This window comes from Chelonia mydas, chromosome 9 (assembly GCF_015237465.2).
Source record: "Chelonia mydas isolate rCheMyd1 chromosome 9, rCheMyd1.pri.v2, whole genome shotgun sequence".
NCBI classification, from domain to species: domain Eukaryota; kingdom Metazoa; phylum Chordata; order Testudines; family Cheloniidae; genus Chelonia; species Chelonia mydas.
This window is the reverse complement of record NC_057855.1, coordinates 97,337,830-97,352,564: the sequence shown is the minus strand read 5'-3', so window position 1 is coordinate 97,352,564 and position 14,735 is coordinate 97,337,830. Positions and strand designations below refer to the sequence as shown.

The window sequence follows — 14,735 nt, the reverse complement described above, 5'->3', positions numbered from 1 at the left end:
AACTGGGAAGAAATTTGCGCTCTGGAGTGAGCCTTAGGGGTATGGTTTAAAAAAGCAAGCAAACAGGAGGAGGATGAATGGGAAAAGGCAATCCTGTTTCTTGTTCCTAGAACTATCTGAGCTTCTTAAACAGCTGTGAGAAATAAAGGCCAAACAGTATTTGATGTGTGTTTAAGGCAGAGTCCAGCAGCCTTGCTTCCTCCCCAGGCCAGTCTGTAGCCAGAGAGCCCAGACTTCTCTCATTGAGGAGACACTGCTCTTAGATTTCAGCCTAACAGAGACATACTCGGACCTTGTCTACTGGGGGCGGTGCGTAGGGTAGATGAGTCACACGCTGCAGCGAGCAGGCAGAGCCCACCCTCACTGCGGTGGGTAGCTACATGCAGCCGTGAAAGGCTTTAGCAGCGAGGAGACAGCGAGGAAAGTTCTGGAAGCTACCCGCTGCCGGAGCCTTTCACTGCCCCGAGGACAGGCTCTGGCCAGGGGATGCAGAGGGGACACTACACGGATACAAACAGCAGTGCCTCACCGTCTTATGCTGCTAGTTACACGTGTGCGGTGTTTGTACTCTGAGTGTAGACCTGCCTTCTGGAGGCTAGAGGCTCCTTCAATGTGAATACTCTGTTGAGTGATATTGTCTTCAGACACATGTAGAGGGAGCTGAGTAGCCTTTACCATTTGGGGCTATTAAATCCACGAACACCGGAAACTATCAGTTAGTGTCAGTAAACAAAAACAGGGCACGCAGAGGCGACATTGTATGCAGCCGTGATCCTGATAGAAATAGAGTAAAAGGGATTTTGTGTTAAAAGCAAAGGCCAGGCTGTAGCGTGGCTTACTAAGGGGTGAAATTTGCCCCTGTGCCGCAGGCCAGCACCGGGGGTGAATTTCACCCTAGAGTAAATGAGAGGAGTGAAAAATGTATTAAACTGAAAGGGCAATAAACACTCCAGCTATACAAAGATGGCTGAAATCTCTCAACCAGGCTTCTACTACACTCAAGTGAGAGAAGCATTGGGAATTCAGACTGCCTTGCCAGGAAAGTTTACAAATAATTGAAAGGCTAGACTGGAAAAGAAAACAACAATGCTTGACTCCTGCTATACTGAGGATTAGTTTTCAAAGCCCCCTAATCTGAATAGGAACCCAGGACCACCAGTAAAATAAGATGAGAAAGAAGCCTCAGGGTCAGAAACTGAGTCAGAACATTGCCTTTGGAAGGGTTATCTCTGGACTGGTTGATATTATGGAATTTGTCGTTCACCTGGAAGATGTAAATCACTGCGGGATAGATTCCATCATCCACTCTCACACCTAGCAGTTGAGTCCTATTGATTTGGATGTTTAAGAAGAGTAGGGGGTGGTAGCATCGGACCCTCACTCATAAGACATTGCTTGCAAGGGTAGAAACAAATGCAGTTTAGCGCCACAAAACCTCAGTTGTGAAAGTCCTTAACGTTCTGGAGGCGAACTGCAAAGATGTTGCTGATAATTAAAAGCTTTGTAAACATTAAAAGCTGCTTTGTAATAGTTCCAAAATGGGGGAGGACAGACGGGGACCTAGAGCATGATTTGAAAAGATCACCTTTCAGCAGATGTTTATGTGCAATCAATTTCTGTGCAAACATCCCCAAAAGTTCACCCTTGAGTTCAGCCTGAGCACGAGAGGGGGAATTTTTTGGGAAAGTTCTGCAGGAGGGAACCTGCCAGCTCAGGACAGAATGGATCTTCTATGGCACAAGCACCATAACCACAGGCTGACCCACCCAGGCAGAGAAACCATGAGACTGGTGCTAACAACCTGATGCTCCTATCCCCCTGGTATAAATAAGGAACAATTCCATTGCAGTTAGTGAGTTTTATACCAGGGTCAGGCTCATCAGTTTAAAGTAACAGGATATTTTTCACCTTTTCAAGGTATCCTTTAAAAAAATCTTTGCAGTTCACTTTTCAGAAAGATATTTACTTAGTACCTTTTTAAAGCATTTAAGCTCTGAGACACAAAGTATTTAAAGCACACATACAATACAGTGCTAAGGCTACCAACACCTTAAGCTGAAATATACAGCCTGTTTTGGCCAGGAACCAAGACAAACTTTCCTCGCCCCTAACCCAAAAATGTCATTAGGTTCTAGCCAAAAAGCATATGTTGTCCACTGTGCTCTGAAGACCAGCAGTCTGGGTCGCTGATGGCCTTCTCCAGGGCAGCCAGTTCCAGTTTCCAATTTAAAACTTTCCTACGCTTTAAATTTGTGAAAGAGGGATTTTGATATGCTGTCCACCAAGAAAATAATTATTGGAACAAAAATAACATACACAAGAATGTTCAAATAAACGTCTTATTGTGCTGTGTGTGTGTCTCCTGCCAATCCTTGCTTTTAACCTACGCAATGGGTTGGAGGCAAGTTATTCAGCCCCGCAAAAGTATGGCACAGCACCACCCTCTGTCCTTTGTCTGGAGCTGTGTTTGCACATTTCCTAAGGAAGAAGAGGGTCTGTTCCTGGAGTGTGCTGCCAAGACGTACGCACCAGGTCCAGCTGACCCAGAACTGTGAGACAGACTGGCTGGCTGCCGCAGAAGGGGCTTCCCAGGAACTGTTTGGATTCATGGGAAGCGAGCAGCAGAACTGCCCGAAACACAACATGCTGACGTTGTGCCCTCTCGTGCGAGAAGCACTGCTCTCCTCACGTACCACCATTGCCAATACATCCTCCTGGGACACAGGACAGTGGCATGGTCCGAGTGTTCCCATGCCACCATGAGGATGATCAAAGATACCATGTCCCAAAACAACCTGCTGCCAGCAGGGCTGCTTTGATTTAGCCATCTTTCATTCCAGGGTAATTTAGTCGTTAGGCTCAGCCCAAGAATAGCCCCAGGAGGCAATGTGCCACCCCTCAGACACAGTTCCACCACCAGTCGCTGGCTTCCTGTTTTCCCCGTGCTGGCTGGTGTGTTGGCTCCACCCATTTCCTGCCCACCTGCTCTGGTGGGCGGGAGATAAACAAGCACCTACTCTTGGGTCTCCAGACTCAAGATGCAGTGGCCTTGCAGGTGGAAGTCTGGTTCTTACTCCCTTGTGTAAGTGCGTAGTCACAGGCTACCCCTAAATGTTTAGGGACCACCCTTGCACCCTATGAAGTCAATGGGAGTTTTCCTACTGACTTCACAGGTTGCAGAATCAGGACCAGGGAGAGGAGAATTTCTGAAATTTGATCAGTTGGGCCAGTGGTTCCCTTCTCTTCCTTAATCTCCTTCCCCGTTTTGGACTTGCACTGTGTTTCTCACTGCACCCCCATGACCTCACCATTATGTGCCTGGTAAGTTTCCCAGGGATGAGTATTAAATTTGGAGTCGGTGCCAATGCTACTTAAACTACAGAAAAACCGGGGTTAAGTCAGACAAGAATGGGGGTCAGAAGAACTTTGGTGATAATATTCACTAAACCTTAGATGCTACGCTAGCTCATGCATGTTAAATGAACTCAGAACAAAATATGGATTTCTGCTTAACAGGAATGAAAATTCAGCCTTCGTCAACTGATATGAACATAACGTAGTATCACCCTTCCGAATTATTTTTAAAAGCACTATTTGGATTTACTAACACTAAAATTCACCATGAACCACCCCTGGTGGTAAAGATACCATTTTATTTTACAAAACAAATGTAAGTCATTCACTTAATCTTTGGAAGCGTGCCTATATGGCAGGAGGAGCACAGTTCAGAATGTTTTCTTCAGAAAGAAATAAGGAGAGAAGTTGATCCCCAGGAAAATCTGTTGTGGCTACTGTACAAAGTCAATGGGCCCACATAAGGAAGGCTGCCATGAAAATAGCAGTGACAGGAACATGCTTCCATGTGGTATTTCCTGACCCCAGGTTGTGAACCGCTGTATCACCTTTGCTTTGCTGATTCGAAAGTTGGTTGTTTGAGGGAACATCATCCATATCCAAATCATAAGCCAGCTCTGAAAAGGAGAGAGAGAAAGATTGTTACTGAGCACAGTGTACCAACATCTGGCCTGACTGTATGTATGGATTCTATATTATTATGGAATGGCCTAGAGGTCCTGACTGGGATCGAGGCCCCATTGTGCTGGGTGCTGTACTAATACCTAGTAAAAGAAAACACATTAACTCCATTTTTCAGATGGGCAAGAAGTACAGAGAGATCACGTGACTTGCCCAAGGACATGCAGGAATTGAACACACATCTGCTGAGCCCTACTCCAGTGTGCCAACCACAAGGCCATCCTTCCCCTATGGAAAACTCCCTGTAGTTAGGGATCTCTCAGGATGCTCACAATGGGTGAAATCCACCTCTGTGAACAAGGCCAGCACAGATTATGCTCTGCTCAAGTCTCAAGACAAGGCGTAAGGGGGACCTAAGTGGCAGCTAGAGCCTGAACTAGTTCTCAGCTCAAGGGTGGAGGTCCCCCGTTGAAAACCTGCATAACAGATGTTAATCTCATACCAGGCCCTGCCTTGCAGAGTTTTGGCAGCATATTTGGCAACATTAACATAACATTGCCGCAGCAGCCAGGGAATCAATGGGTGGGGTCTACAAAACCCTCAGCGCTGGCTTCATTTTGTTCCCATTGGATTTTTTTGGGGGGTGGGAGGAGGGGAGAGGTTACCACAGATCTGAATGGGAGAAGAGCTGGGCCAATACTGGGCACACTTGAAAATACCACCCAATGTGCGCTTCTCACATACGAGAGCTTTAATGTCCTTTGTTCTTCCCACCACAGGGTGTTAGAAGCATTCATCCCTCCATGTTTGCCCAGCGCTTTCCGAACATACGTGCCAAGAACGTTTGTCCCCGTGGAAGTCGGGGGCTGCGGGGGTGGTGGTGTCACTGGAGAGCTATTTCCAAAGCAAATCAGCTGGGCTTTGTTTAAAACAAAAATCGCATCTGGCTTCCACACCGCTCATGTTTGCAGAAGCAGTGAAGAAATCCCAGTCACGCTAGTTCAAAGCGAAAGTCCAGCATATGGCCGATGCACCACTTCCGTCCTATTTGGAGAGCTTAAGCAGGATGGAAGTGGTGCTCTGCTCAGGCCCTGCACAGGGGTGTATTTCACCCCCTTTTTCTTTTTTAGCTTTCAAACATGCCATCTCTGACATCTTTCATGCACCTGTTACGTTGCCTGCACGCATTTTCAAAACGCAGGGCAGTTAGAGTGAGGACAGTGTCAATGACCAGAGGCAAAGCAGGACCTAGTGTTGTAATACAGGAACCTCCAGACTAACTGCCTCCCACTCAAAGGATGGGGAAGAATTCTTCTCAAGTCAATGTCCCATGTAAAAGAAAACCCTCTTCAAATCTTGGAGAGAGCTGCACAGCAGAGTTCTCTCTCCAACGGACCAGCCCACTGACTGGTAAAAGCGCCTATCCCCTGACAGTGGTTGCAAAGTCCCCTTGAGCAGTAAATCCTAGGTGCCAGACTTGCAGTGAAGAGACAGAGGGAAAGAACAACAACAAAGCCAGACAGAACAACCCGAACAGGGAACATTTTGCAATACAAGGCTAGACAAGAAAAAGCAAAGGCAGCATTTGGCCAGCGACGACAAAAGCCTCCCGTACCTAGAGCCAATTTGCAGCAATGGAGAATCAGGCCCTCAGTGCGAAGGGGATGTGGAGTTTTCTGTGCTATGCAGATGGGAGGGAGTGCAAAGTTTCCCCAGTTCAGTTTTTTCTGCTTGGCATTTTTGTTGTTGCCTTTTCCCTCCATCTCTGCAGTTGGGGCCAAGCCTCCCATGATCTACTGTCCACTGGGAGCCTATGAAACCATTGCTAGGGAATAGTGATTTTGCACGGTCCCATTTCGTGTCACTAGAGGTGGAGTCCCACTGATTTACACCAGCTGAAACTCTGGCCCACAATCCATTCAGTGGATTGGCTCAGTCCCCTAAGTCAGGGTCAGTTTGAATCACCACTCAGGCAGACCAAGGCACTTACGGGCTAGTATCAAAACACCCCCTCCTTGAGAGAGAATCCAAGAGACTAAAACACTCCAGCAAAAAACCCAACCCCATCAACCTAATAAACATCACTGCCAAAGCAAAGACCCAGACAATACGTCTTAACCAATGTACCCACACACACAGCAAAGCAAAGCATAAAGATATTAGCATGGCAAGTGAGTCAGTCATCAAAGGAGGATCAAAAATTATTGAAAGGGAACACACACACATACACACACACACGCAAGCGAACGCCAAGTGTCAGTCTCTCTCTAACTCATCCAAGAGATTCCCACTGATTGCCCCCAAATCGTCTTCTCCCGCAGTCCTCTTTTCTATATGCTCTCTTCCTCCAGAGAGCTGAGTGCAGATTCAGGAGCGCGTGACACAAGCAGAGTTGCTATCCTGAAACTGATATGCAGATAAAGCCCATCCGTCCCCTGCAAGAATAAAGCTTCCATCAGCCTTGCTGCTTTAAGTATTCAGGCCCTTGGGAGACAAAGAAATGGGAGATAGCACCTTTCACCTTAAATAGTTCAAATTTATCCCAGGTCAGTAGTGACCAAAAATCGTCACTATAAGATGACTCTTTGGTGACCTACGTTGAGCTAAATTGATGGTCTCAGTTCAGGTCTCATTGGAGAGGCGTCTGCATGATAAAATCCACAAGAACCCGGGCAGTCTCAGCAGACAGGCCAAGGAGCGAATGGGTATATATTTATTTGTATTACCACAGTGCCTAGGAGCCTTGCTCATGGACCCAGTCCCCACTGCACTGGTGTTGTACAAACACAGAGCAAGAAGATACTCCCTGCCCCAAATGGCTTACAATCTAAGTAAAACACAAGAGGCAGCCACTGGACAGGCAGACAGACTGATGCGGGGGTAAGAGTACGGTATCAGTGACAGACAGGGATCTCAACACATGAGCGGCCTAACTGTTGTCAAGTTTTTTGTAGGCTTCAGGCAAAGGAGAGTTTTAAGGAGGAATTTGAAGGAGGCAGCTTGGTGGATGTGTATGGGAATCACCTCCCTGTCAGGAGGAGCAGCAGGGGAGAAAGCGTAAAGGGGCTTGTTTGAAGCTCTAACAAGTTGGCGATGGAAGCCAGCATCATGGGCCGATGGGAGGTGGGCGCTGACATCCCAGTACTGAAGGAGAGACAATAGGTAGAGTGGGGATTGACCATGAAGGGCTTTGAAAGTGAAGACACGTAGCTTAGTGCCCTGGAACACCAAGAGGTGGTCCCGTCAGTCAGGTTTGAGTCACAGCGGGAAGATAGCACAGCTCTTGCCTCCACCATATCTATTCTGTGGAGAAATAAGGCATTTTAGTCTACAGAACTGACCATTTGGTACCTTTCACATGGACCCTGGACTGGGAGAACAATGAGAGATCCTATTCCTCATGGCAAATTCTGGGATCCATGACTGAAGCAGATCTAGAATCATATGGAAATACAGACGTCCTACCCAGAATGTTCTGTGCAGGCGCGGGTGCGAGTGAGGTCAGTAGGATTTCAGGAGCTCTGCTCATGAGTAAGGCTAAGATTTTATCATGGATATTTTTAGTAAAAGTGAGGGACAAATCACAGGCAACAATGAAAAATTCACGGAAGCCGTGACTTGTCCCTCACTTTTACTAAAAATATCCATGATAAAATGAGAACTCTGGGCAGCTGTGGGTGGGCTGGGAGCTCCAGCCCTTCCCCTCCCCCCCCCCCCCACTGGGGGCTCCGAACTCGGGAGCTCCAGGGGTCCCTCCTGCCCCGCCCCCAGGTGAACAGTTGCGGTGGTTTCTGGGCCACCTGGGACTGCGAGGAGTGGCGGGGAGCTCCGGGGATGCCCCTGCTGCCCGCAGCAGCTGGGAGTGGCAGGAGGTTCACCGGATGCCGGCAGCAGCAGGGGACCCTGCAGCTCCCAGCCGGGATTGGCCGAAGTCATGGAGGTTGCAGCCTTACTCATGAGCCACTCTTCTAAGGAAGGGCCCCTCAAGCAGTTTGGAGGAGGGCGGAGGATATACAGGTAGCTGTCCAGGAGGGCTGTCAAGAAGAGGAGGGGAAAATGAGCTGGAAAGCAGCGGGTTCTCCAGGAAGACCTCACTTGGGTAAAGGAGGTGTCTGGGGGTGAGTTAGGAGGCAGGTCTGTGAGGTCCTGCTGGGTAGGCAGCTAGGATGCAAGCTCAGGCTGTAGGAGAAAGGTTTACTGTTGCACAAGAGGATAGTGAATGCTGGGAAGGGGCAGGTATAGATTGCAGCATCCTCGTGAGAGTGGGAGGAGAGGAAACACTAGCTTCTCCCTGTCACAGAAAATGGCAGCTTCCCTGTAAATAACTGAGGAATGTTCAAACAAAGCAAAACTTTAAGCTAGCAAACAAGACAAAAATCTCTGAAAACTGTGCCTGTAAGTTTGGTAATGGGATATCTCACCATGAATTGTGTTCTCTGTCAGATCAGTGGCAACGGTTACGGTCGACTTTCAGTCATGAAATACCACTCTGGAATAAACAATGATCATATTTCCATGTGGTTTCATAGACGTATGGCTGTATCTGCTTAAACGCCAGCAACTTACATCTTAATTTGCAACCTATTTTCAGAGGAATGATTACATGGTTTGATTTAATAAATTTGCAATTACACTACTTTGCAGTTAGCCTTTTATGGAATAATCAAATGACACCAATGCTGGTCCATTATTCCACTGGAGTAATGAATATCTAGCTAAGAAGAACAGAAAATATTTACCTGTAATTGCTATTTTCTGAAGGTTCTTCTCATGTACACCCACACTCCCACCTCTGGTGCTTCTGTGAATATATATATTCCATTGCACAGTTTTCTAAAAAACAATAAAGTGCCTCTCCAGCCGGTGGTCCACGCCTCTCTACTGCTGAGGCAGAGTCCTCACTAGAGCTGGTCAAAAAATTTTTCAGTGGAATATTTTTCTGTCAGAATTGAAAGTGTCCACACAAATGTGTTGATTTTGACAGAATTTCATTCAAAAATTAAAAAAAAAGATTTAATAAAGTCCTTCTTGGAGCAAAATATTTTGATTTTTTGTTTGAAATGACTTTTTATAAATTGATTTTTCACATTATAATTAATAATATAAAAAGTTAAAGGTCTAAACCAAAACAAAACATTTCGATTGACCTGAATACATTTTATTAACATCTTCTTTCATGGGAAATTTTGAAATTCGATAGTTTTGTTCCAGTTTGGACAGAATCAATTTTGAAATGGCAGAATTTCTTGCAAAATGGAAATTCCACTTGCTGCACAGCCATTGTCTTTACCAAATGTCATGGTTCCCCTTTGGCCAAATTAAAAGGAAAAAATGGACTTTAAAAAAGCAGACTAAGAAATTCAGAGAACTGGTAGGTAAGGTGCCATGGGAAGAAATCTAAGGAAAATGGAGATCAGGAGAGCTGGCAGTTTCTCAAAGAGATAATATTAACCACACAACAGCAAACTATCCTGATGCTAAGAAAAGACAAGAAGAATTGTAAGACGCCAATCTGGCTCCATCAGGAACTCTTTAATGACCTGAAAATCAAAAACAAATTCTACAAAAAGCGGAAATATGAACAAATCGCGAAGGATGAATAGAAAAATATGTAGGAACAAAATCAGAAAGGCTAAAGCACAAAATGATTTACACCTAGCAAGGGACATAAAAGACAATAAGTAGAGGTGCTATAAATATGTTAGGAACAAGAGAAAGACGAAGGAAAATGGAGGTCCACTACTTAGTGGGGAAGGAATAACAACAAGAAGGCTGAGGTGTTTAATGTCTATTTTGCTTCAGTCATCACTAAAAAGGTTAATTGTGGCCAGATACTTGACACAATTAATATTAACAACAAGTGGAGAGGAACAAAAGCCTCAATAGGAAAGAATAGGTTAAAAATATTTAGATAAGTTAGATATATTCAAGTCAGCAGGGCCTGATGAAATTCACCTGCGGGTACTTAAGGAACTAGATGAAGCAATCTCAAAATCATTAGCGATTATCTTCAGGATCTCATGGAGGATGGCAGTATACTTGTGTGAAGAGGTTTGTGTGGCAAATTTCTACCACTGCCCAGCTACTTTTCAACTTCTCTGTTTGGGTAAAGCTTCTGTTTTAAACAGACTTTGTGTTGTTTCCTTCTCTAGGTTTATTTGTGGCTGATTGATTTTGTTGTTGATTTTTGCCCCTATTTTATTGCCAGATTTTCATGACATAGGGCATTATAGCTAATTTTTGTACAAATAGTATTTCTGTAAGTGTATATTTGCTGTTCTGAGTCCATTTTGCTTAACTTCCAATAAACATGTGATGTCATAAAATCTACTTCTCCACCCTCGTCAAACAATCAGGAGGGTGTCTCTGGGCTTACCAGATAACCAATTTCAGACATAACCCTGTTAAAAAGAAGCATAACAAATGAAACTGAAGTTCTGAAACACAGAAGCCAGAGTAACTATTTTCCCTAATCAGATCAATTCCTGAAATGGCCCCTAAGAGAGGCAAAAATGGACATTGCATTGATCAGGACTGTTGCCCTCACATTAGTATAGGTATATACAGTGCCACCTATGACTTTGATGCTAAGCAAACCTGTGATGGAGACCTATAGTATCTAAAAAAAGGCACCTTCAAGGAAAGGGGAAAAAACCAAATACATACCTTAAACAATCGGTCTGTATTTACCCCAGTAAAATAACCAGAGATAGGCTTCTTATTAACTTTCCTACTTTTAATCTGCACTTTCTAGCTATCCCCATCTTCATGCTTGTAAACTGTTGGAGTTGTGATGCACCCTGTAAAATGCAACAGTTTCTGCTACAAAGCAAAGAGATTTTTTCATATACACTCCAAAAATCTGTTTCTGCTTATAATCAGTCCAACGCTGTCCAGAGGGTATTTCCAACAATCTGTACTAATTACGCACTCAGTCTTCATTTGTTTTTTGCCCTTCTTGTCCTTTGTGCTGCAGATTAGATAAATCTGCTTAAAATAATAGTCAATCATTAGCAGTGCTAGTGTTTCTGAGGGAGGGTGTTGTTGTTTTTTTACATGCAAACAGGACATACTATACAGAGTCATCTACAGTCCTTACCTAGTTTACGAAACGTCTCCAGCTGAGCACAACTGACTCCCCCGTAAGTATCTTTTGCAACAAAAGCTACTTCTAACACAGAGCTGCTGTGTGTTTGCTCCTAGCACATCAAAAGCTGCAATCATCATTCTTGCTGCAACATGCAGTACGGATGACACCCACAAATGACGTAAACTTTAAAATATGGGCTTTCCGGGTCTGAAGGAGTGAAGTTCTGCCACGGATTAGTATTAGAATGATGTGTGTTATCTCTGCACGAGTTTATCAGGTACAAATAATTAAAACACCCTCCTTCCTGAACGGCAGTCATTTTGGAAGCATCTTCAAAGTCAGTTAAAGCAGAGTAGATTGTTTTTGAGTTGGCATAAGAAATTCCATTGCAGCTGGCATAAAAAAGCCAGGAGGATAAGCATTGGCACGTAGGCAGCATTACAACAGGCATGCACTCTCATGAAGAAACCATATTTATGCCTGGTGAAACACCATAAATAGGCAACGTATTTTTAAGCAAATAACTGGAAGCAAATGCCTTGCAAGCAAAGGAAAATGACATCAAAGAGGACAATGCGTTGCTACAGCAGGCTCACCCAGACCAACAGGCAGATCCGCGAGCAAAGCCAGGAAAGAAGAGCCGCTATCGAGATGCCAAAGCTAGAGAATGTCATTCCACAGCCAAGCATCTGGGCCTTTGGCTGCCAAGCCTGCACCAGCAGATGGCTTCAATGTTGGACCTAATATAGTAACATCCTAATAACTGATGTCCAGGCATGAAAACTGCTCAAAGTGGGGCATTTACTAAATCTGTCAGTGCCCTAGCACTGTGCTGGGTGTAGCGTGAGCTCTCCCTGCTGAAACAAAATTATTTTTGTCGAACACCACGGCTCCTAAAATGGGGTCTGTGGAGCACTGGTGGTGCACAAAGAGCTTGCTGGGGACGCGGTGCCAGCTCTCCTTGTTTGCAGATGAGAGAAACTCAGCAGACACGAGGGCGGGAGGGAATGGAGAGCAACAGTGTGGCAAAATGTTTTCAGAGAGGACACAACGTGTAGGATGTCAACAGCAGCCGGAAACAGCAAGAGGGTCAGCCTGGAAAAGCCAGCCCCACACACTTTGCCATCATTACTGCTCCACGTAAGCACTTGCTGTCATTGCCAGATGGATGTTATGAGATTGTAACAGGGATGGGTGGGAGCTTCCCACGTGACCCCAACTAAGATAGGATGGCCTACAAGATACTTTCTTTATTCATAGAATTGTAGGACTGAAAGGGACCTCAAGAGGTCATCCAGTCCAGTCCCCTGCACTCAAGGCAGGACTAAGTATTATCTAAACCATCCCTGACAACTGTTTGTCTAACCTTCTCTTAAAAGTCTCCGATGATGGAGATTCCACAATGTCCCTAGGCAAGATTAAGATATGGTCTTCACTTAGGAAAAGTTTGGTAAAGTCTGGGGCACAAACGTTCAGGTCCCATTAAAGAGGAGCACATATTCTAGTATCATGACAAATAATATGATAAGTGATGGACAAGGTAGTAAGTACCTATGGCCTGACAGTCGAGTGGTGGAACAAGTGAATAGGTTTCCCTATTCAGGGAATCTAATTACATTGGACAGAAGATGTGACAAAGAAATCAAGAGAAGAATACAGCTTGAAAAAACTGTATTCAGCAACTTCCAAAGACTTCTATGTTGTCAAAAGTTAAAACGGCATATCCACACTAGACTGCTGAAGTGCTACATAGGGTCAACTCTCCCATACAGTTTTGAGAGCTGGACACATACAAAGGACACTGAGAGACAACTCAGAATATTCGAGTTTTGGTGTTATAGAAGAATGCTAAAAATTAGCTGGATAACCAAAACTACAAACAAAGTGGTGATGAGAAGGATGAATTTAAAAAGAACACAATTACTTGAGACCCTCAGTAAAAGAATAACATCTTTTTGTTGACACGTAGCTCACCAATCGTACAACGCTTCGCTTCCATATTCATACAATCCAGCAAGATTGCAGGCAGACCAGGAAGAGGAAGAAAGACAGCCAGTTACATTGGAAGTATCGTCCGATGAACCGGTATCCAAAGGAGAGTGGACGTTTTACAACTCTGTCGTGACTGCGAAAAATTGAAGGTGGTGGCCCACAACCTCCGCAGTGAAGAAGAAAGAAAGAAAAGTCAAACCATTGTAGATAACTGTATCCCTGCCAATAGCTCTGCCCTTATCTTCTCCTACACCACTGCCTTCTTCATTTGCTCTTCAGTCCTATCTGGGCCCTTCGTTTCTTTTGCACCTCTATCCATGTCATCTCTTAGATCTAGAACAGCACCCTAAAGAATGTATGTAATGCTTTCCTCGCTCTGCTCCTTCAAGGAGCTGAAATCCCACCTGTTTCTCAAGGCACTAACATTACACTGACCATCAACCAGTTGTTTTGGTGATTGTATGGGTCTGCACTTTACCAGCTTGTGGTCTTACATGACTAGTCTTTGGGAGCAGGGAACCTGTTACTTGTCACAGCTCTCTGACTGTATGACACTATGCAGTACCCCGAGTCTCCTTACAGTAAGAGACTTAAAGCGCTCATTGTTTAGCTGATCAAAATGATCAAGAGATGGCTTGATTACAATGTACAAGTATCTTCCCAGGGAGAAAACACTGGCACTAAAGGGCTCTTTACCCGAGCAGAGAAAAGAAGAACAAGGACCAAGGGCTGGAAGCAGAAGCCAGACAAATTCAAATTAGAAAAAAGGCCCACATTTTTAACAGCAAGGGAACAAACTACTCAGGGAAGTGATTGATTCTCCATCTCAGGATGTCTCCAAATGAAGACTGGTGCCTTTTGGGAAGACATGCTTTAGCCAAATACAAGTTATTTGGTTCAATACAGGGTGAAATTTAATAGCCCATGAGATGCAGGAGGTCAGACTAGATGACCTTCTGGCCTTAAGATCTAGGACTCTATTGACCCTATTTACTGTAAGATGTCTATGTATGTATGTCTCACGTACACGCACACATCCACAACTTATAAAAATAGACAATTTCATTAAACTCCACTTCTTACATTAAACAGATATAAGTACTGTGGAGAACACCAAAATTTCTGCTCACTCCTACCCCAAAATTACAACACCCTGGTTTCCAATACAAACAGATACTTAAGCAGGAGTATGTATTTGCACGTTTGGCTTATGAAACCGATGCCAAGTAGGCTCCTTGTACATTCTTTACACACACACACACAGTTATCCAGCTGTGCTGTACCATGATACAGTAGGATACCACTGCACATCTGCTCCTCCAGGAGACCCTGAAAGTTCATAAACAGTTAGACAAGAATGATTGTATTTTACTGGGGAGAGTTTACGCCGCAGGCTGTTAGCGCTCAGATCCTAGAGCTCCCACAGATTTATTAACTGCCTTATTGTCTAGAAAGTTATAATGCACTAGCTGAGGGCATGGCATATGCTGTGCCAGTCCTGATTCTTGTACATGTCTAGTCATATTTTGAATGAGCATCCAGACTGTTACAGAGCATCTACGTGGTTTTGTGGTTGCGTCTCTCCACCGCCTCAGCACCAATTTACAGGGTGTTCCTCTTGGTTAATGGTGAGAAAATAAAAATGCATCTAGCCACTGCAGGAGGAGAGGGAACGAAG

General features: G+C 44.7%; 1 protein-coding gene across 1 annotated transcript in view; it reads right to left on the bottom strand.

Moving 5' to 3' along the window:
- Positions 1-1,989: 1,989 nt before the first annotated feature.
- GPC3 (glypican 3) overlaps positions 1,990-14,735 on the bottom strand; it is a 270,116-nt gene continuing 257,370 nt past the window's right edge. The window contains exon 8 of the mRNA XM_037909178.2: positions 1,990-3,971. Coding sequence (XP_037765106.1) covers positions 3,802-3,971 — 170 coding nt within the window. The 3' untranslated portion in view covers positions 1,990-3,801. The remainder of the gene's footprint in view (positions 3,972-14,735) is intronic.